Consider the following 24,439-nt stretch of genomic DNA (forward strand, 5'->3'; position numbering starts at 1 on the left):
AGTGGAATAATCTTCCCCGTGAAGCTGCTAGGTCTGTTCAAGGTGGAACTGGATTCTGGAGTCAGGGAGAGGAATTTCTGCCCTGGTGCCTTGGAACTCAACAAGTGCACACAACCCAGGAGACTCTTCCAGCGCTGAACTTACCAATCATTCATTCGCTGGCTCTGTCTGAGCCTTGTCGCTAGCAAGCTGCCTCCAGCTGCTCTGCACAGGCATTGAGAGCCACTGATGGAGCATCAGCAGCTTCCTAAAGGGCAGGGGCAGGTGAGTAGCTCCAGACATAACGGAGGGCGTAGGACACAAGCGTCCAAAGTGCAGTTTCAGCACTTCTAATGAGACAAGGCAGGGATGGAGGAGAGCGGAGGGCCGGGGGCAAAGCTGGAGGGGGGCTGAGAAGAAAGATCGGAACGGTCAGAAAAGGGGACCAAGATGAACTGTGAAAACTGGGAGAGAGGAGCAAAGCAACATGGGAGGAGAATGGACAGGACGGGAGGAAGCAAATGGGCAGAGGAGAGACCTGGAGATAATAGGGACAAAGGAAGAGAAAAGGAGAAGGGGGGGAACAAAGAACAGAGGAGGGGGAAAGAAGAACAAAGGCAAGGAAAGGAGGAGAGGGGAAGGGAGGAGAAGAGAGAGCAGTGGAGTGGAGGACACAAGAGGAAGCTCTCACCATTTTCCTTTGCAAGAGAAGAACAGAGCAAAACTAAAGATTAAGCAGCTTTGCAAGCGCAGCAAAAACCTCTTCAGGAAGCTGCAGTGCACAGCCTGCGTTACCAACTGGCTTGCGAATGGGGCAGGGCGTGGGCAGAAATCCCTGCCTCCTCGTCAAACTGCTGCTTTTCCTTTTCAGCTGGTGGAACCCAATGGAAAAGCAGACCTGAAACAGTGCCACGGGAGAGGCCTTGGCTTACCGAGAGCTTGTACACAGCTGGGCTTTGGTAGATAACGTTGAAGACGACGTTGTAAAAAGTGAAAGATGGTTTATCGTCTACCGTCCATCTGAAAGTCACATCCGACCCGGCCTCCATCACAGGGATGTAGCTCTGAAAGGTACGAGGACACTTTATACTAGACCAGGGGTTCTCATCCTTGTTCTTTCTGAGGCCTCTCCCAACATGCTCTAAAAACTCCACGGGCCCCCTGTGCTTCAGGAGATTAAAAGCCAGAGCTGGTGTTAGGGGGTAGCAAGCGGGGTAGCAAGCACGGCAATTGCCCTGGGCTCCAACCCACAGAGGGCCTCACGAAGCTAAGCTGCTCGGACTTCAGCTTCAGCCCCGCACCAGGGGACTCGGGCTTCGGCTTTCTGCCCTGGCCCCAGCGAGAGTCTAACGCCAACCTTGCTTTCTGGTGTATTTTGGAGCACCCCCTGAAACCTGCTCGTGGCCTCCCAGGGGACCCCAGACCTCTGCACTAGGGCATGAAAGAAGCATGCACAGCACTTCCCAGCTGAACAGGAGACAGAACAGATTCAATCTTACAGGCTAGTTCAAGCTTCACTGACAGCGGCTGATAGGACAAGAAACGGTTTCTGCATCCTTTAGACTCTGCGTTTTAGTTACTGTATTTTGGGGGATTCCATTTTTAGTCTGAATGGAAAGTAAACAGTAGGATTTACTTTTAGTCCCTTTAGCTCTTTCATAGTCCAAGCTAATCTCCCCGCCTCAGGTGGTCAGACGTCTTTCTCTCTCCAGCGCCTGGTCGGCCCTGGGGAGCCTGAAATCCTGTTTATTGCCCCTAGTTCAATCAAAGTCTCCAAACAGAGAAGCGAAGGGAGGGGACGAAACTTGGAGACTCTCAGCTGGGGGGATAACAACAACACTGTGACTATTGTTGGGTTTCCTTTCAAGGTAATTTCAAAGTAGTCTTCCCTAAAATTAGTTCTTTCCAAGGGGTTTCGGGAGGGATGTATCCTAGTTCCACTAAAAGTCAGTGGGAGTTGGGGGGCTAAATTCTGCTGAAATCCCAGCCTACAGCTCCTTAGGTAAGCATGGCTCTTACATCACATACAGTAATCAGACCAGGGCCTTGCCCCAAAGAATTCACAATCTAAATTATTTTGCTGTCGACTCTTCCCCACTGCTCTCATGCCTTAAAAAAGGACAGAGTCCCACTTAATGGGATGTTCTAGAAAACCTGTTTTTCCAATATTTCCAGATAATAGTAATGAGCACTTTTCAAAGCAATTTACAGAGGTGGGTGAGCATTCTTAGCCTCCTTGTACAGATGGGGAAATTCAGGCAGTGAGAGACTGATGCTTCATGGAGCTCACCAATGGCACAGCTGGGACCAGAACTCAGGTCTCCTGACTACCCCCCTTCCCTGGAGATCTGTCCACAAGACTATGCTTCCTTCCTGCTCCAAGAAGCTCTGATAACTTTGCAGATGCTGCCACGCTTTGGCTGCTTCACTGAACTGAACCTCTGACCCTTTTCACTAGGAAATACCTGACCCATAGCCTAAATAGATCCAGTTGCACTTGGCAGGCCAGGGTTGGATTCCTGCTCCTCTAGAACATGTCTCATTAGCACAATCGGACTTCTTAACCCGACAGCTGCAGAGACCAGCTGGTGAGGTGAGACTGACAGGCACTGCAGGCACGGACTTGCATATTTTCTGCCATTAAGCAGCCAAAGATTAAAACAGAGCATTTGACAGATCTAATAGGTAGTTACCAAACAGCGATGCCTTGGCCTCTGAGCAGGGTTTAACTTTGCAGTGGGGAAAGAGGAATGGAGAAAAGGACTGAAGACACCAGGATAATTACAGGACTTTGGTAGACAAAGGAAGTATATATAGCTCCAGCTGGCAGGTGGACGGTATTTGTGATAGCAAATCAGAACTTCAAAAGGAAGTCAGAGGAACATGAACCCTGACCTTCCACAATGCACCTGATCACTTGGGCAATTTATGGGAGCAAGGAAAAAAACGCTGAGCTAACATTCTCCTATCAGGGTAACATTCTCCTACCCTAATGCTGGGATATTTAAGGTTGACATCAGGAGGTGTACTGCTAAATTACACGCCTAATTTAGGGGCATCCACATCTTCCCTAGTGAGGAGCTGTGTTGGCACGTTGCCATGGGATCAAAGGCCCTATCTGACATGCATAAAATGGGGCAGATCGCATGGAGGTGCGGGTCCTCATTAGTAGTGCACCTGTGATCCACCTTGTTTCCATCAGGGCTGTTTCCCAAACCCAAAGCATTCGCATTAAAGGCTGCAATGAAAACATTATTAATAATTTAACAACAGTGCAATGACTCACCACCCGGGTGTTTAGCAAGACTCTGGTTTCCGGGTCAGGGGTCGCTCTGAGTCCTCTAATGGGCTCCTCCATTTTCACTTTGACAGTGATGTTCTGGGAGCTCACTGAGTTCTCCACCACGAGCAGCCTGGTGCTCACGCTCTCCCCACCAGCACTCAGCTCGACCACCGAGAACCAGGTGTCGTTGTTGTCCCTGGTGCAGTCTGCTGTCAGTGGAACAATGGCTGGTGGGCATGCCCCTTCGAAGGGGAAGGTCCGGTTCTCGCCAAGCCAGCTTGCCGTCGCATTCACCCCTGAGGATATCTTCACCACCAGCGAAGAGTGGTTAGTTGGCACATAGACTTTGCCACTGTGAGGAGAGGGGTGAATGACACGGAGGCCTGACACCAGAGAAGTGACCCAGAAACTGCAAGACAAGTTGGCACTAAAGACTCCATTGTCTACTGTGGCTTTAACGGTGTAGAGGCCATGACGCTCCAGCCCGGGATTGTGTTGACTGATAAGCGGCGTTACCTGTTCAGTGGCATAGAGAACCCTGAGAGAGCACACGGTGTCATTCTTCCAGATTGCACTGCTGAGGTTGGCAGACAGGCTGGGCACCCAGTCAGAAGAATTTGTGCTTAAGTAATTCATTCTGTAAGGTGATAGCGTACTTGGCTGGCACTGGAGGAACAAGCCTGGCGCTGCATCGTGCTGGATGCTGAAGACATCCTTAGGCCTGACAAAGGTGTCTTCACCTTTAAACATCACCTGTGAAAGGGTAGAGATTATTTTGATTCCATGGCTTAAATTCTCAGCAGGCACCGCCATCCCCATCACCAGTCCCGAATTTGGGCAGGTGAGAAAGTTTACCATTGGATTTACAGCCAGGATAAAGACCACAGCAAATCCAGTAGCTCAGGGAGCTTTCTTAAAATGCCACCCTCTTTGTCAATATGAATTGGACGTGCTGTAAACTGAGATAAACATCAGTTTTATTCTGCAGTTCAACCTTCTTGTTAAATGCAATGAGCGTGGCCGTGTTAAAATCTTGCATAAAGCTTTGAAAACTGACCCTTCCATCCACTTTATTGTTGCAACAAATTACTGGGGGAGTGGCTAGAGGAAGGAAGTGGGAGTTCCAGATTCTGCCACTTACCTGCTGTGGGATCATGAATAAGTCACTTCATGGCTCTGTGCCTCAGTTTCCCCATCTGCAAAATGGGGATAACACCTGCCACACAGGTTGGACCCATAGTTCAGTACCCAAGGAAAATAGCCCTGTCCACACATTGGTTATACCAGTTAATTTGCACTTACCAGATACTGAGCAGAGGTGTTAGCTGGTATGGTGAAGAGAAACTCTTTGAGGAGTTCATAGCTGAGCTGGCTTTCATTGTGCCAAGAAAGGGAGTTGGTGCTATTGGTGATGGAATCATTGGCACATTCCACTGGGCTGCAGCAACTGCTTAGCGACAAACATGTATTAGTCAAGTGACACCACTGGAAACCAGCAGGGCATTCAAGTAGTGTCCAGTTCCCAATATCCTGAGAAGTGCGGAATGGATATGTAGCATTTTTTCCCTCCTTGTAACCTGGAAGGCGGGAGGAAAGAACAAATCTGATAGCTCAGGCACATACTTGTGTAGAATTAAATTAAGAATAAATTCCCCAATACGCAAAATTCAAGGTTTTCTCACATTTTTCCATGAATTTGAAAAAGTCAAAAATGTCAATCAACTACATTTGCTCTTTGGGCCAAAAATCGACCACGTTAGTGGAAAATTTCATTAAGATTGCACAGTTCGTAGGGGGAAAATGGTCCCTTTTCCAATTTTAGAGCTATTTCCAAGCAAAAGCAGACCCCTTTTTTTTTTTAGCAGAGCTGGCTTTGAACGTTGAAAATGCATTGTTAGTTTTCACAAGTTAGCACTTAGATGTCAGAATATCAATTTTCCAATGTCAAAATATCATTTTTTTTTCACAACTGTGGACTGCGTGACTGCATCAAACCTTCTTGTGGGAAAATTCATTCCCACAAAAATTGTGACTTCTGCACAGTTGCACTGAGACTCATGGAAAAGGCCTGTTAGACCATACTATTCATCCCTCTTCAGCCAAAATTATAAGGATGCTCTATTGTCATGTTTCACGGTCAGGAAGAAATTTTCTCCCCTGTTAATTTTGGGACTAGATGGAGCACAATCCATCATGGTGTGACATTTTCTGCATTCTCAAGTAGAAAGAAATAACGCAGAAGGTGAATTCATTTCTTCCCAAGATCTGGTTAGTCTTCATACTTCATGAGATGCGACAATTCCTTAAGGAAGCGTTCGGAATCCATTATAAGAAATATCATCCTATGGCTTCAACCTTGGACCAAATGCAGACCTAGCGAAAGTTGGGGCAACTTCACTGACTTCAGGGGGTAGGTCCTGAAAGCTGCAGACTGTATGCTAATGATGTAATGCCCTGACTTTGATGAATAGTCATAATCTCTTTTGCATAAATCCCCTCTTTTGTTCACCATCCAAAGATACTTCCTCTGTGACTCCTTCTCCACTGCAAATCCTTCCTTGCGTTTCCCCACCTATCCTCTTCTCTGACTGGTTCAATCTTCCCCATCGCTGTCCTGGTTCCACGCCCCCCCTCCCCAGCTTCTCCTCACCTCAAGTTTCCCCCTTCCCCACCCAACACACACGCTAACCCTAGACTCTCTGAGAAGAATATTCCCCACACAACCAGCCCACAGCCATAGAGTGTCTGTCTCTCCCTCACATTTGCCCACTGCTCTATTCCCATCTCTATGTCATGTGGGTTGGGGCCATCCTAGAGGCAGGATCTCTATGGTTGGAGTCCTGGAGGACTCCTGGGAGTCTCCATAATTTAGAGCTTCAGTCCTCCAAGGCTCTAACCATTGAGGCATGGTCTAGAGTGCCTCCCCTCATTCACAAGCGGGAGCCTCCCGGCCAATACAGGAGGCTGGAGAGCTCTGGAGGCCTGGCCCATTTTTGAGCTGCTCTGTGATTTGGAGAGAAGGCCGGAATGGCTCCATTGGTGGTTGTGTGAGGAGTGGGGAGGGTTCTCACTTGATGTTTGCTTCAGAAACTCCAGGGCCTATCCAGCCCAGGAGGTGCCGCGGGACCAGAGAGGGAGTGACGCCAGCAGTATCCCAGAAGCGAAGTGGTGGAAAGCTGCAGCCATGGCCAGGGGAAGGGTCTTTGTTTTGTCAGTTTAACGCCAATGCCCAACACAGATTTTGCGGAACAGGCGACCGTGTTAAAGATTCAAACTTCCAATCGATACACATGCACTGAGATGCCCCCAGGACATCCCCCAGCAAAACGAGGGAAGATGAGACCTCACCTGAGACTTCTCAAGATTTAAAAAATATAAACATCATAAAGCCTCTCTCAGGCCTCCTTTCAAAAGAAGAGGAAAGGCCTTTAAAAGAACTTGGAGTCAGGGAAAGAGAGGAGATGTTGTACCTTCTCTGCGTGTTGGTCTGTGCACCTGAAACCTCACATGAATAGACCGCTGCAGTTCTTGAGTCACAAACTCAAGGGCCGTTAAAAATGCTTCCTGCTGAAATTCCAAACTGGGGAACACCATCGTCTGGAAAACAAAACCCAAGGCCTTCACCTTGCTGCACCACTCACGGAGCTCCCTTCATGGGGCTAGGACGTGAGCCCTTCTTACCTCCACAGTGTCCAATGGAGCCGGCAGCGAAGCTTCTCTTGTCACGTATCTCACAGACCTGGGTGTGTCAAACGCAGGGTCGCCCACGTAAAAGTTTTCGGCGTTCAAGAGAATTCCTGTTTTCAAGGGAAGCATTAGGCAAAGCCGATGAGAGCCAGCAAGGCCTGTGCTTATGCCTTGGCCCTGCTCATGCTAGATCACATCACAGATCAGAACGGTAACACCCATCACAGGGGGAATTACAAAATGGGGTTTGGACCAGTTCAAATCACATGATTCCTCAGTTCTGGGGGAGAGGCAGCTGCGGTTATGATTCAGTTACCTTTCTCTCCACGCTGTGGTTTTGATTCCCTTCCCACCCTGTGTAATTAATGTTTGCAGCGTTCCCAGCGCGATGACAGAGCCGCACAACGGTCAGCGGCTTCGGCTTCTGGGAATCCTGCAAACTCTGCCCGTCCTCCTTCACACGGGATTCACGCCCTGAGGTTTGCGTTGAATTTTTGGGTATAAATGCAGCCCCCCAAATTCTATGTAAAACTCAACCAAAGCCACCTGGTTTCCATCAAAATCACCTCACCTAGCTCAGGCTTGCTCATAAGCAGGGCAGGCATTGGGGTACTGTATCAGTGAGCAGTTACTGGGACCTCTCTTCACAGTCAGGGTGGGTCCCCCTGTCTCTTTACCTTACACTTTATCTGACCCCCCTCCCATCTTTATTCTCTTTCTTATTCCTAACATCCCACTCTGTCTTCCACTCCCTCTCCCTGGGGTGAGGAATTTGTCTTCCAGCTGGTCTGCTTCTTCCTGCTGCCTGTGTGATGGGAGAGAGGGGGGTTTCCTATGCTGCAGGAGGGTGGGGTCTTCTGCTAAGATGGCTTCTTCACGCAGTGGACTCTCCACTCAGAGTCACCCTGAAAGGTGGCACCTTAGGCAGCCAGATACCCAGCCTATGCCTGGAGCCAGTGCACATTCCAGCTTTGGCACGGGCACACCCAAAGCCTGTCCCTGGCTCTCCAACATGTTCACGAACTTCAGGGAACCTGACCGTGGCTCTCCAAACAGAGGAAACATTTGCAGCTCTAGCAGACGAGTTGTACTGCAGGTGCAGGAAAGGAAGGCAGCCTCCCTGCAGTGCCCATAAAGCTGGAGGCTCCAGGAGACACAGGAGCTGAACCAGCCCTGAAGGCCTGGTGAGCTCAGAGAAGGTAACCCTGTGCATGCCAGCATTACTTTCCATCCCAGGCTGGGGTACAGATGTACCACTGTCAGGGATGGGGCAGAGGGTCCTCTGTGCTAGCAAATTTTTGGGATATTTCTAGATTATGAAAGGAAGTTGAGGTTAGCTAACCCTGACTTTTTCCTAGCGTAGATGCAGCTTACCACCTTTTTAACCTCAATTTAGCTGGTCAAAGCTGACCCAGGAGTGTAGCTAACCCTCACTTAACCTCCACCTCTTTTCCTTATTCAGCTTATACACTGCACTAAAAAACCTGCAGCAGCAAGTCTCAGCGTCACCTGGCTGGGGCTGTGAGGTTCAAACAGCAGTGTAGACATTCGGGTTTGGGCTGGAACCTGGGCTCTGAGACCCTGCGAGTGGGAGAGGGTCTGAAAGCCCAGGCTGCAGCCAGAGCCCAACTGTCTACAGTGCTACTCTTAGCCCCGCAGCCTGAGCCCCGAGAGCCTGAGTCAGCTGACCCGGGCTCCGAGACTTGCTGCCGTGAGGCTTTTATTGCCCTTCATGTGCAAACTGAAAAAAAAAATCAAATAAAATCATAGGAAATGCCTGTGTAAAATGCCTCCCCTTTCTAGGCAGAGGCAATTGGGGTGCTGCACAAGCCGTTAACATAGAAAAAGACCAAAGAATGAAAAAGCGCATGGTGCAGCCATGTTTTGTTCGGTCTTCCTCCCTAACTTCCCAGCAGGGAGAGGGAGTTTGTTGTGACATATGGGGACTATACACTTCAAGACCCACTGCCTGAGAGCATGTTTCTCCATGATATTTTGTGTGTGTTTTATTCAGAATCTGAGGCCGTGTCTTTGGGTGATAACCCAGTATGTGCGTATTTTTAGAGAACATTTTAGACACTTGGGAGGCGTTAGCGGGCTGGGCTGCAGCTCCATCAGTGTGCAAGTTTCCTGCTTCAAAACCCACAAGAGAAACACCAACTGCTGGCGAGTCAGTTGGCTGTTCTCCTAGGGCTGCTAGTCGTGTCTGAATTACAAATCAATGGGTTGTCCTACTTACTAGGTTAGGCTTGAAGTGAGCAATGACCTATTCTATGCACTCAAGCCTGGTATCTGCGCTTCCAAACTAGTGCACGCTCAAATACTGTAGGTGGCAATAAAATAGGCCATTTGGCCCATTCTGCCTTCCTTCTGGGGACTCCACAGAACATGCTTTTACGTCCAGAACATTTGTAAGAGGCTCGGAAATTCCCAACTTCCATCTAACAAAGATGATTAACCAGAAAAACAATGGGGCCCTTCCCTTTGGACTGACACATGCCACCTCCCACCAGGACCCAGGTGCAGAAGGCCTGCTGACAGCAGGGCAGCGGGAGAGCCCACCTTTTGGCTTGTACTCGCACACATAGCTGTGCTTGGCCATGCACAGGTCGGTGTTGCATTGGCCCGTCGGGCCCATCCGGACACAGTGGTCAGCGTTTGATGGATGGGGCTCTCCTGGCAGCCAGTTCTGACAGCTCTCCAGATTAAATCCTTCGCCCCTCTGCTGAGCTCCAGCACTTGCAAAATCATTGAATCCGATCCAGACATCAAGGCCCCTTCAAAACAATGCAAAAGAATGCCAGAATTTTCAGGAAATCACAAGTATTGAAAGGATCTGGGACAGACTCCATCCATCCAGGGTTCTCGATGAAAATAACCGTAACAACAGCTTCCATCCATGGGTCAGTCAAAATATTCAAAGAGCCCTTTTAATTACTAAATGATTGCGATGCTCATTCTACCTCAAGGACGTGATTCTTGAAAGACAGTCTCCTAAGTAGCAAACCATATTGTGACCTGCTAATGAGTTAAAGCCATAGTTATAAAGGCATTTAATTCATAAGGCAAGCTGCCTCCTAAGGAGCTCAGATGCCATGGTGATGGGTGCGCTACCAGAATCTGCCATATAATAATATAGCAAAGCTGGGACCATGTAGCATCTTCACACATGTCATTGAGTTGCACTTGGAATCTCCTGATGATGCTGGGGATAGAACATGGGCTCTCCTGAACAGCTGCACTGTAGATAAAGGAGAAGTTCCATTACCTGTCAGGGCTGCCTATATCTTTTATAAACCTTGCATTTCACCTATAGGAACTTCTCATTAAGAAAAGCTACTACAGTATTCTCCAGTAACACTAGAGTTGGGAATAGCGTTGGTGCAGAGTTTAACACCATAGAATACAAGAGCAGAGCAAAGCGATGTAGGACATGGAAGTGAAGAAGAATGTCCCATACAGTGGAAACTGCCAGGATTGATTTAGGTCAATGGAATATAACTGCCCAATTTGGAATTTTGGCTGACCACCAAAGTTGGCTCTTGTGGAAAATCCTGTAGGATCTCCATTGGTCAAAGGCAGCCAGGAACTTCTGCTTTACATCTCACCCAAAAGATAGTGCTCGTATGCTAAGGCATTTGATCCATATTAACTCACAGCAGAAAGCATCGCGTGTCGACCCTTCCCTGCACCACCTGTACCATCACTTCAAAGGTATCCCCTCCAAATCGCACCCATCACTGCTTCACTTTTGAAATCTGAGATGCTCACAAGGTAGTGCTTTGCAAGCTGCTTTGCAAAGAGCAGCCTAAGGAGATAATTGGTGTCTCTCCACCACCAAGTCTGTACCAGATGACATGATTAAGGCTCCGTGTATGCCACGGAGGTTGCGGAAGTCACAGATTCTGTCACTTCCTGCAACCTCCGTGACTTCCGCAGCGGCCAGTGTGGCTGACCCCAGGGGTGCCCAAGCAGCGGCCCTGGGGACAGCTGCTCGGGCGGCCCTGGGGACAGCCAGACTGCTGGAGCAGCTCTGCAGGCAGCCGTTTGGATGCCCCTGCAGCCAGCCGCACCAGCCACGGTTCTGGAAGCTCCCGGCAGCTGACCCCCAGGACCACGGCCGGCTCCAAGTTTTTTGCCACCCCAAGCAAAAAAATTTCCCCACGCCCCCCAGCCCTGCCCCAACTCCGCTCCTTCCCCGCCCCATTCCAACCCCTTCCCCAAATCCTTGGCCCCGCCTCCTCCCCCCGGGCATGCCGCATTTCCCCTCCTACTCCTCCTTCCCAGGCTTACCTGGGAGGGAGGGGGGAGAAGCGGAGTGGCGGTGCGCTCAGGGGAGGAGGCAGAGGTGATCTGGGGGGGGAGCGGTTCTTCTGCCCACCCTGGGTTACTTCCTGCGGCCCTCCCCGCACCCCGCACCGTGCCCCCCACCGCTGCAGTTCACCTCCGCTCGGGGCCGGCTCCCTGCATTTGCACCCCAAGCAAAAAAAAAAAACAAAAAAAAGGAGGCCGGAGTGCCGCCCCTTGGAAAGTGCCACCCCAAGCACGTGCTTGGAGCACTGGTGCCTAGAGCCGGCCCTGCCCGGGACTGCCCGAGCAGCGGCCGATGTGGCTGGCCCTGGGGGCGGCAGGAGCAGCCACAGCTCAGCGGCTGGCCCCAGGGCTTCCCCCCATGGTGGCCAGAACAGCCACTGGCCCTCTGGGGCTTCCCTCCCGCCCAGGCTGCTGCCGGATCAGCAGCGGGTCCCCGGGGCTCCCCCCCAGGCGGCGGGAGTGGCAACAGGCCCCCGGGGCTCCACACACAGTTGGTGCCGTAGACTTGCCCCACACAGAGCCCCCCTCACAGCGCCCCTCCCCCACAAAGATTCAATCAGGGGTATTTATGGTATAAGTCATGGACGGGTCATGGGCCGTGATTTTTTGTTTCTTGCCCGTGACCCGTCCATGACTTTTACTAAAAATACCCGTGATTAAATTGTGGCCTTAGACATGATTAATGAGGTCATACTGAAAAACAACGATGAACATAATTGTTCTGTGAATCAGTCATTTTTATCACAAATCAGATTAAAAAAACAAATAATTGCTGTGCTTCGTTCCTGAAACACTGGAAGGGATTAAGGAGAGCGGGCTAGGAAACAGCCTATTTGCTGTCATCAGTAAAACCCAATAGAGTTTTTCCTTTTCTAATTCCAGCTTTGATCTAACTGCAAGTCATCAAAAATAAAAAAAATAAAAAAAGAAACAAACCAACCAAGATTGACTGGACAATTCCCTTGCCCCCTCCCCGGCTGGTGGGTCCAGTATCTCTAAATCAGGGTAAATTCTCTCAGCTGAAGTAGGAGCTGGACTGCACTTTCTTTATTACAGCAGTAGCATTTCTTGAGAACTAATGATCTGTCTATCTTGGGTCACTGGAAGGAGAGGAAAAGTTCCAGCATTTTGGAAGGGGAGAGTCACTGGTTGTAGGTGTGGGGGAACTGGTTCACAGAGCCCTGGTTCTTGGTGGGGAGAACTGGTTCAGAGCACACTGGTTCTGGGAAAGATCATCAAATGACGGGCGAGAGGAAGAGAAGAGAGTGACCATAACTGCCGTGTGCGCTAATGGGAAACAGATTTTTGCTTCTGTCATTTTCCCACAAGAAACCCTGGAAGTCACACGTTCCAAAAAACCATGGCTTATACTTCATTTCCATTTTATCGCCAGGGAAATCACATCCTGGAATCATCTCATTCATGTTTATCTGAACGGATTAATAAATTAATAAATAAATAAAGAGAAGAAGGGAGCCGGACTGGAGAACAATGAGCTGCGGCAGCTGGGAAACAGCTTGGTCGGCTCGCTCCTTTCTAGGTCTCATGATTTCATTGCCACTGCAGTCCATCCAAAGCCCTGCACGCAATGTAAGATAAATCAGTGCACCGAATGACCAGCTCCTAACCCTTCGGAAAGGATGGGCTCCTCTCACTTGGCCTTGCCGGGCGCACATGTTTGTAATCTCGGGATCAATCCCAGTGTGAATGGAGCAACACAAGAAAACAAGTTCAGGAGAAAGGCCATTGGGCCCAGGGCAGGCCTGTTCAAAGGCTACATCACATGCAGCTGCTCCAGTCTCGTGTGCTTTCTTGGACGTGTTTATTAAGAAGCCCCCGCCAATATCTGCATCTGCATGGAGCTGTCAAGCCCCTGGGAAGGTCTGAGCACTTCCCCTTTAAGGTGGCTGGTTGCAGAAAGGGCATTTGTGGGGTGGATTTCATCAAAGGCTGACACGTTCCATGCTGCCTGTTTAGAAAGCGCTGGCTGTGAGGTGGAACAGATGCCTTCAAAGCCCAACACTTGGGGAGGTGGGCTGCTCTGTCTCGAAAGGGTCTTCGGCTGAGGCGGACACCATGTGACTGGGCAGCTGCGTGAGACTCAATGGAGAGAGGCAGGCTCACGGCATCACCTTTTTCTTTCTATGGCGCCTGCCTCCTGTCACCACGACTCCTGAAGCACTTTGCAAACAGGACATGCAGAGCCCTCCTGCCAAGTCCGGGGTGGAGGGCGCTGCCAAAGTTTGGGGCGCTGGGAAATTGCAGCTAAGGAACATAGGGCAAGCTTTGATCCTCACTAAAAGGACCTGAGTTCTTAAATGCCCACAGAGAGCAGACAGGGAATGGGGTTTCCAAGGTCTCTTTCAAACAATCCATACGCAATAAACCAGAATAAAATGCTTCTCTAGCGGGATTTAATTCCTAACAAACTCAGTCGTCACTCCAGGGTCACAGACAGGGATGCTGCGGTACGGCTGTGCTTATTCCAGTACCTTCCTCCTACTCATTCAGTGACAACCTTCCACCTTCACCCAGACCTCAGCATTTTCCTCATTGGATGCAGTAACCCTGATGCAACTATATTCTGCCATCCCCAGGCCCCAAGAACACACGTCCTGGGAGGCTGGGTTTCTGATGAATGGTTGCAGTAACCCTGACATATTGCACTGCTTCTCCCATCTTTAGATAGTGCCCATCATTAAAAAATGGAAGAAGGAGAATCTGGGGAACTACAGACTGGTCAGCTTCACCTCAGTCCCTGGAAAAATGGAGCAGGTCTTCAAGGAATCCATTTTGAAGCACTTGGAGGAGAGGAAGGTGATCAGGAACAGTCAGCATGGATTCACCAAGGACAGTCATGCCTGACCATGATTGCCTTCTATGATGAGATAACTGGCTCTGTGGATATGGGGAAAGTGGTGGACGTGATATATCTTGACTTTAGCAAAGCTTTTGATACGGTCTCCCACAGTATTCTTGCCAGCAAGTTAAAAAAGTATGGGCTGGATGAATGGACTGTAAGGTGGATAGAAAGCTGGCTAGATCATCGGGTCAACGGGTAGTGATCAATGGCTCCATGTCTAGTTGGCAACCAGTATCAATCGGAGTGCCCCAGGGGTTGGTCCCGGGGCCGGTTTTGTTCAACATCTTCATTAATGATCTGGATGATGGGATGGATTGCACCCATGGACAGCAAGTTTGTGGATGACACTAAGCTGGAGGAAGAGGTAGATACATTTGAGGGTAAGGATAGGGTCCAGAGTGACCTAGACAAATTGGAGGATTGGGCCAAAAGAAATCTGATGAGGTTCAACAAGGACAAGTGCAGAGTCCTGCACTTAGGACAGAAGAAACCCAGGCACTGCTACAGGCTGGGGACCAACTGGCTAAGAGGCAGTTCTGCAGAAAAGGACCTGCAATTACAGTGGACAAGAAGCTGGATATGAGTCATCGGTGTGCCCTTGTTGCCAAGAAGGCTAACGGCATATTGGGCTGTATTAGTAGGAGCATTGCCAGCAGATCGAGAGAAGTGATTATTCCCCTCTATTTGACACTGGTGAGGCCACACCTGGAGTATTGTGTCCAGTTTTGGGGCCCCTCACTACAGAAGGGATGTGGACAAATTGGAGAGAGTCCAGCGGAGGGCAACGAAAATGATTAGGGGGCTGAGGCACATGATTTATGAGGAGAGGCTGAGGGAACTGGGCTTGTTTAGTCTGCAGAAGAGAAGAATGGGGGGGATTTGATAGCAGCCTTCAACTACCCGAGGGGGAGTTCCAAAGAGGATGGAGCTCGGCTGCTCTCAGTGGTGGCAGATGACAGAACAAGGAGCAATGGTCTCAAGTTGCAGTGGGGGAGCTCTATGTTGGATATTAGGAAACACTATTTCACTAGGAGGGTGGTGCAGCACTGGAATGGGTTACCCTGGGAGGTGGTGGAATCTCCTTCCTTAGAGATTTTTAAGGCCCGGCTTGACAAAGCCCTGGCTGGGATGATTTAGTTGGTGTTGGTCCTGCTTTGAGCAGGGGTTGGACTAGATACCTCCTGAGGTCCCTTCCAACCCTGATCTTCTATGATTCTATGGTTCCCAGACACTCCAGGGAGTAAGGGGGTGGGGGGGCTAATCAGCAGAGCCAGCTATGCCCAGCCAACAGGTAAATTCACCTTGGGGTCATAACACCCCTTCCTTTGTCTGCTGCTAATCCCTGCAGAGCACAGGTGCCCCTTGGACTGTGGGTGCCGTGAGAATGGCACGAAGATGCACCAGGCAACGACCCTGCCCATAGCAAATCCCAGCCGTGACTGCACTCGCTAACCTGATGACATGAGAGACCAAGAAACTCTTCATCTCAGGACTGCTCACGAAAGCCAGCTCTCCATCACCATGGACCTGGCAGTGCTGTTGGGCCTCCAGCCACTGGGCCTTCTCCACCACCAGTTGGTAACAGTGATTGTTGCCGGGGAAGACCAGGCCATCTGACGGGCACATTGGGTGAACCACTGTATGAGGGGAAAAAAAACAAAGCTTGAAGCCCCTGAGGTGGACATGTGTTGGAAGGTGGGATGCCCGACCCACCGGCGAGACCCCACAATGCAAGCGTAAGACATCAGCTCAGCAGGTGTGACCATGTCTCCCTGTAGTGGACACTAACCCTAAGGAACCGATTAGAAGTACCAGCCCTTTGTCTTACTCCCTTAGCTCCAGCCACAGGGGGCTTGTGCATTTGGTGCTGAGAGGCGTGGGTTCTTACCCCATGAATGGGCCGTAGTGGGTGGAGGTTGTTACATAATCTGGGGCATGTGAAAATGTGACTAAGGCAGAAAGAATTTAGAGAAGAGAGTGAATAAGGAGGAGGTAGGGAAGGATATGAGGAAGATGTAAAGAAAAGAAGCTTGAGGTGCTCAGATACTGTAGTGCAGATGGGCATGGCCACACAAGGGTTCTCCAGGGCACGCCTAGCGAGATTGACTAGATGACTAAAAAGGTGCTGGGGGAGTGGAAGAAACCCTGGGTACTGAGAATACCTGGTCTATCTGGACTGAGTGGGTCTGGTTCTCCGGTGCCCTGTGTCTTGTGCATTCCTTTCCACCAGTGCAACGTGGGTGCAAAATGCCGCCAGGAGATCTTACTCCAATTGGCAGTGATGTATAAGTACTCAAGATGCAGGGCAGCGGTCACGTGGGCCCTTCATTCCCGGTGCTGGCAGGGCCTCGAAAGGAAGGAATTTTTGGAGGAACCAGTTCTCAGTGTAATTCTTCCCTCCACCCAGCCCAACCCAACTTCAGCAGGCACCTCATCAGCCAAACTCGACTCACCTTTGCCCGGTTCTTCAGTCTCTGCAGTAATACTATACACAACTGCTAGGTTGGTGCCACCCCTATTCCTGATCCGTAGGTCCAGGCTTTCGTTCGTCCTGACCAGGGTAGGACACTGCAGGTCTATCTGCTCTGGGGGAGCCACCACCTCAACGTCCGTCTGCACGGAGGTGACCCTGGCACCCACAAAGAGGGTGACGGTGATGTTGTAGCGCCCAGGCAAGGCGTACTGATGGAGCGCTGCGTTTTTGGTAGTGTTGAGAAGCCCTGATCCATCCCCGAAGTCCCACTGTAAAGTGCTGACAGCAACTGGAATACTGACATTGAAGGCCAACATGTGGTGAAGGCTGTGAGGGCGGTGGGGACCTGTGAAAGAGGCGTGCAGCCGTGCTGGGAAGCTAGAGCGGACAAGGGAAGGGCCACCACAGGCCCGCCTAGCAGAGTCCTCAGTGCAAAACGGCAAACAACCGGAGGAAGAATTTGGTTCAAGGGCCACACCGCACAGACACTGCTCCTGGTCACCAAAGCCGCCGTACTCCTGGGCTTCAGCATAGCAGAGGGCGCTGCAGGTCTCCTCGCTGAGGTTTGCAGAAGGAACGGTCACGAAGAGGATGACGGACTCGGCTGCCCCTGTGGAGTTGTCGGGCACACATGCTATGTAAGGCGCTCCTAGAGGGGAAAGAACAGAGAAGCCTGCTGAGAACTGACCACACCAGGCCATAACTCATCGGAACCCTCAGTTAGACACCACACCTCTGCAAGTGGACTTTCCCCAGGCCGGGAGCTGCAGGGAGACTACACAGCAGAGGGTTCTATTCTGAGCATTTCCTATTGCAGTCTTGCTTGGGAACCCTTTAATCCACCCGTGGCGTTTGCCAATCCCTTTGTAGCGGTGACGACAGGAAAACCCGGCCATCAGCACAGATTTATGGAGTAGCAAGGCACAGTAAATAAAGAGTGCCACAGAGAATATTCCACTCCCACAGGGTATGAAGCTGATCTGATCCTGAGTCCCTGCTTCGGAGTGAGTGTGGCTGGCATGTGGGGGGTGGGTTCTCTTCCTGGTTTTGCTGCCAATTCTCTGCAGGGCCCGGTGTCATTCACTTAACTTCACTGGTATCTGAGCAATAAGCCCACACCCAACCAAGCAGCGGAGCATGCACACTGGCACCCCAACAGGGCAGTATATGGGTGAAGCTTCTGCTGCCCCATCCTGTGCTGTGGATAAGCAGAGGATATAAACCTACAGGCACATGGGTAAACACACATAGTCACATGATGCACCCTTCCCCCCCCCAAACACAGACATACACAGCAGATCCCATTCCCAGGGCAGCAACTTATTCACTTGTGTTCCCCAACTCTTGACCTGCCTAAGATGGGTGGGGTTTTTTCCCTGCCACAAACACACACTGATTTTGCAGCGTACACAGCCTCAGCCCAGCTGGGATTTCCTTGCCTCGCGTCCAATTCTGCCCACGCAATTGAGGCATGTTTACTGGTCTGTCTCTGACTGTTGCTACAACAGTGCTCCCAAAACATCTCAACACTGCTGTCCTCGCGTCGGTTTCCCATAACGATCCCATCTGCCTGCCCGGGTCTCGCTGAAACCCCAGGACAGTCATTGAGCCATGCTACCTATTTAGAAATGCATGAGAAAAGCCCCTTGTTATGATTATAGATGCTTGGAAAGTACCTTTTTTAAAATACCAGGCCAATTACATCCCATGGGCCACATGTGATCAGCGCTAGCCATTAACAACTGCCCGTATTTCCCAAAGAGAGACAAGGTGACTGAGGTACTATATTTTATTGGCCCAAATTCTGTTGGTGAGAGAAACAAGCTTTCCAGGCACCCACAGCTCTGCTATTACCTCACCCACCTTGTTTCTCTAATACCCTGAGACCAACACAGCTACAACTACAAGGGCATTTCCCAAACCCTGTTCTATACAAGTTCTTATCCTGCCCTCTTCACCGCAGAATCTAAGTGCCTGCCAGTCCTGGCCCCTGACAAAGCTCTGTCTCCCACACAGACCAGCTTTATCCTTACGGTAGGAAGTTCCACTCTGCCTGAGGAGCAGAGGTGTCAGCCTTGAGAGGTCATTGAGTCCAGTCCCCTGCACTCATGGCAGGACTTCATCTTCTCTGGGACACCTGAAAGCAGGGTTCTCAAACTCCCGGCCCGTGGGCCATCTGCAGCCCGTGAGCCAACCCAATGTGGCCCGCAGGGCTCCAGCAGTTTTGGGGCCGGGTCTCTCCCTTGGCCCCACCTGCCGCTCCCAGGTGCTCTCCGCTCAGGGGCCCCGGCAGCGCAGCGGAGCTGAGTGGCACCTGCCTGCTCACTCCAGTGGCTGCCGGTCCCTCCCTGTGGCCTAGGAGCAGGGCGTGGCGGGGCTGTGCCTCCTCGCACTGCCCCCACCCCAAGTGCCTCTGCGGCCAATGGGACGCTGTGAGGGCGGTGCCTGGGGGCAGAAGCATGTGGAGGCCCCCAGGTAAGTGCCACACCCCTGACTCCCTCCCAGAGCCTGCACCCTCACACCCTCCCCACATACCCCCTCCTGCCCCCAAACTCCCTCCCAGAGCCTGCACCCACACACCCTCCCCACATACCCCCTCCTGCCCCCAACCTCCCTCCCAGAGCCTGCACCCCCGTCCCTTTCCCCTTCCCACACCCGCCTTCCATCTCCAAACTCCCTCCCAGAGCCTGCACCTCCTTCCCCCTCTCCACACACCCCCAGCCCCCACACTCCATCCCAGAGCCTGCACCCCAGACCCCCTCTCCCACCCAGACTCCCTCCCAGAGCCTGCACCCCTCCCCACACCTCCCAGCCCCCAAACTCCCTCCCAGAGCCTGCACCCCCTCCCCACACCTCCCAGCCCCCAAACTCCCTCCCAGAGCCTGCACCTCCTTCCCCCTCTCCACACACCCCCAGCCCCCACACTCCCTCCCAGAGCCTGCACCCCAGACCCCCTCTCCCACCCAGACTCCCTCCCAGAGCCTGCACCCCAATCCCCTACCCCAGACCTCCTTCCCCACCCTAACTCCGTTCCAGAGCCTTATGTAGGTAGAAGGCAGAGGGGTTTTTTTGGGGTGTGTGTGAATTTTTGGGGGGTGGGTTCTGGGCGGCATGAGTGACATTGGCCCGCTGGGAGGATTTGAGGACTGGCACTGGCCTTAAGGTAAATTGAGTTTGAAACCCCTGCCTTACAGGAAAGTCTATTGTTCAGATTAAGGCCTTGATTCAGCAGAGCATTTATGCAGTTGCTCATCTCCATCCCTACTCAGCATATGCTAACGTCCCATTGACTTCAGAGGGATTTCAATTAGTTAAGCACGTGCTTACTTGCTTTGATGAATTGGGGCCTAAGGAAAAAGGACATAGAGGCCACCATCTGGTGGTTGCTTTGGTGGCCTGTGAGTAATGAGTTTACTGCTCTCAGCCCTATTCTCAGTGAATGGAGACTCCCTTAATAAAGTCACTGGCATGGCAGGCACTGATTTCTGGTCTGAGCAGAGAAGCGGAGATAAAAATAAAGGTGAAATGCAGTGCGTATTTAGGCAAAAATGTGCTGCTGAAAGGTGCTGGCTGCTGGGAAAATGAAGCTCTCTTTGTCCACACCACAGGTGTGGCATGGGCAACCGGAGCACAAGATTTCCCCTCACTGCCCCACCAATGTGCCTCTAAGGTAGCTTGGAGGAACCTCCTCTAGGGGTGAAAAGACAGCAGCTTCCTGCCCCTGGCCCATCCAATCCTTAGCCTCTCTGCTGAGACACACAACAGAGGAGCCTCATTACTGATACGGATTCCAGTCTACCAGGACCTTGTCTGAGATTCACCATCGAGCCATCAGATGAGAATGACTTGCCGCCGCTACTGAGTGGGCTAGATGAGAACTGGCTGAGATGACTTGAGGGATGGAAGAATCCTTAGAGGAGTGTCAGCCTCTTTGATCTCAATGTTTCCACTAGATTTACCTTTACCATAAACCAGAGCCCATCCCCCTTCCTTACCACAAGTAACATCATTGGTGAATGAAATATTGAAAAGAGGAAGGTTTGCCACTTCAGGAGGCTGGGCACATTTTGTATCCAACAGCTGACTAACGTTAACTTTTCTTTCTTCCACCCAGCGGGGGAGCCAGGAAAGTTTGCAGTCACAAAGAAATGGATTCAGACTTAAGTTTCTAGAACAGAATAGAGGAAGATTATGCATTAACTTGACAATGGGAACCATATGATAAGTGTTAATTACACCATCATAAAAATCCCCCTGTTCCCATCTGCACCACTCCAAGGAAATGTCTCATACAGACTCACTAGGGGAGTTAATGAATAGAGAATCAAGCAATAATTAACATGATTTTTCTAAAGGCTAGAATTAGGCAAGTACTGCAAGCACTTTTTTCTCACAATACAAATAATTGTTGCAATTAGAAGTAAATTACAGCCATGATCCTATATTCAAAATAGTCTGCCCTGTAACATCAGTTGGTTGCAACAGCAACCTCTGTAGCTAAGGGAGATTTTTTACAGCATCATTAAAAAACATCTATGAGAATCAAACTGATCTATCAAAAAAGAAATGCAAACGCAGTGGCAGTTTTGTCATGTGGCGGTTTAATGAAAAGATGGAAATGTTAACTGCAGTTGTGTTTGGCCTAAATTACAGCCTTTGGCATTCAGCTGCAAAGAGGACAGAGGTGGGAAGATGTTTGCACAACCAACTGTAGTTGTGCTGCCAGCAGTGTTTGAACCCAGTTCTCTTGTATTAAAAGCACAAGCCTCTATTGCTTGAGCTAAAGAATTAAATCCCGTTGCTGGTACATGTAGCAAGTGTAATGATCTCTCAACCTGTGGCCCAGCCACAGGAAGAAGACAAAGACCCACATGCTCCTATTTATGTAAGAGCTAGATGATAGAGTCCTGCGTGCAACTCTTCTTTAATCTCGCTCCCGTTATTATGGCTGCAGGTCTTCCAGGTCCCAGTCCCACTGCAGGACTCTACACTCATCCCGTGCATGGCTCTTCTACACAGTATTATTATTACTGTCAACAATTGACCTAACGTTCTGTAGGAGTGAAAATGCAGAACGGAAAGTGATTCTTGCTCATTTGCATATTCATCTTGAAGAGTACAGTGGGAAAAGATCCCTGCAAGTTCTACTCTTCTTGTCTGTTTAATTATTTCAAGTGACAGAGGTTGTAATTATGTTGATTTCACCTTTGGGGTTTATTCCTTTTGGGTAAACATTTTCAAAAACACCTAAGTGACTTAGGTGCCTAAACGGCAGTTCCTTGAGTCCCAGGTTGGACTACTGTGGCTCCTGCCCCACAGTAGGAAGTCAAGCAGAGATTTAGCCTCGCCGCTCCCAGCCATTTTGTTTTTCTCAGTCACATGCTTTGAAAATGCTAAAGTTAGTTAAAAAACTTGTGCTGTTGCAAACTCCCTGAGGGATCGTCTACCCTGCCCCCATGGACTCTAGGGGTGAGAACAGCACTGCCCACCAAAGTGCTGCAGTGTGACTTCCCCCTGTGGATGTCACAGGCGCAAACTAAAAGTTGGTGTTAACATTGTCCTCTTGAAACACAACCACATTCATGTGAACTAGGAACATTTTAGTTAGCGGCACAGCATTCACACAGGGGAGTTACGGTGCAGCACTTCACTGCACACAGCTCTTCACAGCTTCCCAGACCAAACTGTGGGGCCGTGTAGACATAGCCTCAGAGTACATCTATTCCACAACTGCAGCTGTCAGTCTGACGGACCTACCGAACTAGCTTTGAACTAGCTACCTTGAATAATGAGAGCAGTGAAGCCACCACAGCACGGGGTGTATAACCCCCACCCAAGGACCCCCGATATGTGCTAGCCCATGCTGCTGTTGCTTCACTGCTATTGATACTGGAGCTAGCTAGAACAAAGCTACTTCAAGTATGTCTACCCGTGCTGCAGTCACCCCTCTGATTGCAGTATAGACAGACCCTAAGTGACCTGAGATGCAGTAGGAGCCAGGGGAAGGGAATTCTGAAAACAAGAGCCATATTCAGAGAGCTGAAGATTAAGGAACAAGAACTTACATGTAACTTAAATTAAATAAATTATCAAATATTCCATCTTCTAACGTAGAAATCATGTTGTGGCTTATATCTCTGTAACACAGGGAAAATGGGAAAGAAAAGTTTAATAATCATTCATAATGATAAGAATAATTTTCTGCCATTCTTACAGGATGAAAATCCAACCCTGAGCTTTGGATAGCTGGGGGCCCGGCTCTAGGACTTTTCATCTCAAAGATACAGTCATTAATGGCACAGTCCTGCCATCAGCCCACCTTCTCTTACTGGTTCTAGGAGCCAACAGACCCTCAGGGGTGAAGAAGTCAATAAACCAGATGTAAAAAGGTGCTGGCCCTTACAGGCCCTAGTCAGCACATCTGTTAAGGGGCTGTGGCCTCTTTAAGGCAGAGTTTTTGGGAGAGGTCATGTGACTTCAGCAGGGGAACAAGACCTGCTATAAAAGAGGCAACCTGCTGCCAGTAGGAAAGAGCTCAGGGTGGGGGTGTGGTTGGTGGGGGGAGGCTCTGCTTCCCATGTGCAGTAGCTGTGCAAGAGGCTTTGGAGGGAGTGGGGGGAGAGGCCTGAGGCAGGGCTGCCCACACAGGCTGTGAAGTAGCCCACAAGGGCTAGAGATGCAGATGAGTGAAGCTGGAAACAATGCACTAGTGTAGCGGGGTGGTTCCCCGCTCCTGCCCTTCGGGGCTTAAAGCAGCCCTAAAAGCTGGGCTGATGGGGGAAGCAGCTGCAGCTGGGCCACGCACCAATCAGGCCACAGCCGACCTGTATAAAGAGGCTGGGAGCCAGGAGCCCAAACAGTCTTCCTCTGCCTGGAGAGGGAGAAGGGCCTGGCTGCAGGGAGCTAGACAAGGTACCGGAGTGAAGCAGGGCTGGGGACAGGCAGAGGAGCTGGGGAGCTCCAGCCTGGAAAGCCCCAGGCTGCGGCCTAGCAGAAGGCCAAAGGGTACTGGGGGTTGCAGGGGGCAGCCCAGGGATAGGCCAAGGCAGCAGGTCCAAACCCTCCTTGCCAGTGAGGAGTGGCTGATACTGCAGCCTGCCCCAGGGTGCGGGGCTAGACAATGACTGGCAGTAGCCACATACTGAGGTGAAGTGGGGACAGTGGGTGGGGGTTCCCCTGGGAGAGGGAGACCCTGAGAGAAAGGGGTTACTGCCAGGGGGCAGCACCCCAGGTAAAAGGGGCACCGGGTCCAGGATACCAAGAAATTCAGTGGGATTTGGGCACCAAGTTCTAAAACCCCTTACCAACATGCTGAGATACCACTATCCCCAGGGCTAGTCCTTTATTATGTCCTCATTTACAATACTTGACCATTCTACCATCGACCAGCCTGGTCACTGGGTTGAATCAAATTGTATCCAAGCTTCTGAATGCCAGGAGAGTTCACTAGCTCATACAGTTAAATGCACTGTGCATTCCGTATTCTGTACTGGACAAATTAGGCTTGTGTCAAACAGTAAAATAGGCTTTTGATGCATCTGAGCCCTGGGCATAGGGGATAGAGGGCCAGGAAGCTCAGAGCAAGTGTTATGGAACAAGGGTAGCTTGCCAGACACCAAAAGGGATTTTTACATAACTGCTCAAATATGCCTTAAATCTGCTATAAGACTACAAAGGGGTAACGTGTACTCACAGTTCTTCCAGGGAAGTCAGATGTTTAAAAGCCTGAACATCTAAAATGGTGATCCTGTTATTGGAAAGATCCCTAAAGAAAGAGAACAGTGCAGTTTATTATCATGCAAATTCATTGTGTCTGTCTTCCACCATCGAGGCTTAGAAA

General features: G+C 50.5%; 1 protein-coding gene across 3 annotated transcripts in view; it reads right to left on the bottom strand.

Moving 5' to 3' along the window:
- The window catches only part of PKD1 (polycystin 1, transient receptor potential channel interacting), a 139,076-nt gene that overhangs the window by 59,933 nt on the left and 54,704 nt on the right, over positions 1-24,439 (bottom strand). For all 3 annotated transcript variants that reach the window (XM_039490882.1, XM_039490883.1, XM_039490880.1), the window contains exons 2-12: positions 24,293-24,364; positions 22,665-22,736; positions 20,595-20,767; positions 16,580-17,248; positions 15,580-15,763; positions 9,512-9,726; positions 6,944-7,059; positions 6,733-6,859; positions 4,565-4,839; positions 3,266-4,015; positions 912-1,043 (exon numbers count right to left, since the gene is read on the bottom strand). In XM_039490882.1, the coding sequence (XP_039346816.1) occupies positions 912-1,043; positions 3,266-4,015; positions 4,565-4,839; positions 6,733-6,859; positions 6,944-7,059; positions 9,512-9,726; positions 15,580-15,763; positions 16,580-17,248; positions 20,595-20,767; positions 22,665-22,736; positions 24,293-24,364 (2,785 nt within the window). The remainder of the gene's footprint in view (positions 1-911; positions 1,044-3,265; positions 4,016-4,564; positions 4,840-6,732; positions 6,860-6,943; positions 7,060-9,511; positions 9,727-15,579; positions 15,764-16,579; positions 17,249-20,594; positions 20,768-22,664; positions 22,737-24,292; positions 24,365-24,439) is intronic.

The sequence above is a fragment of the Mauremys reevesii genome, linkage group 10, assembly GCF_016161935.1.
Source record: "Mauremys reevesii isolate NIE-2019 linkage group 10, ASM1616193v1, whole genome shotgun sequence".
In the NCBI taxonomy this organism is placed as follows: Eukaryota; Metazoa; Chordata; order Testudines; family Geoemydidae; genus Mauremys; species Mauremys reevesii.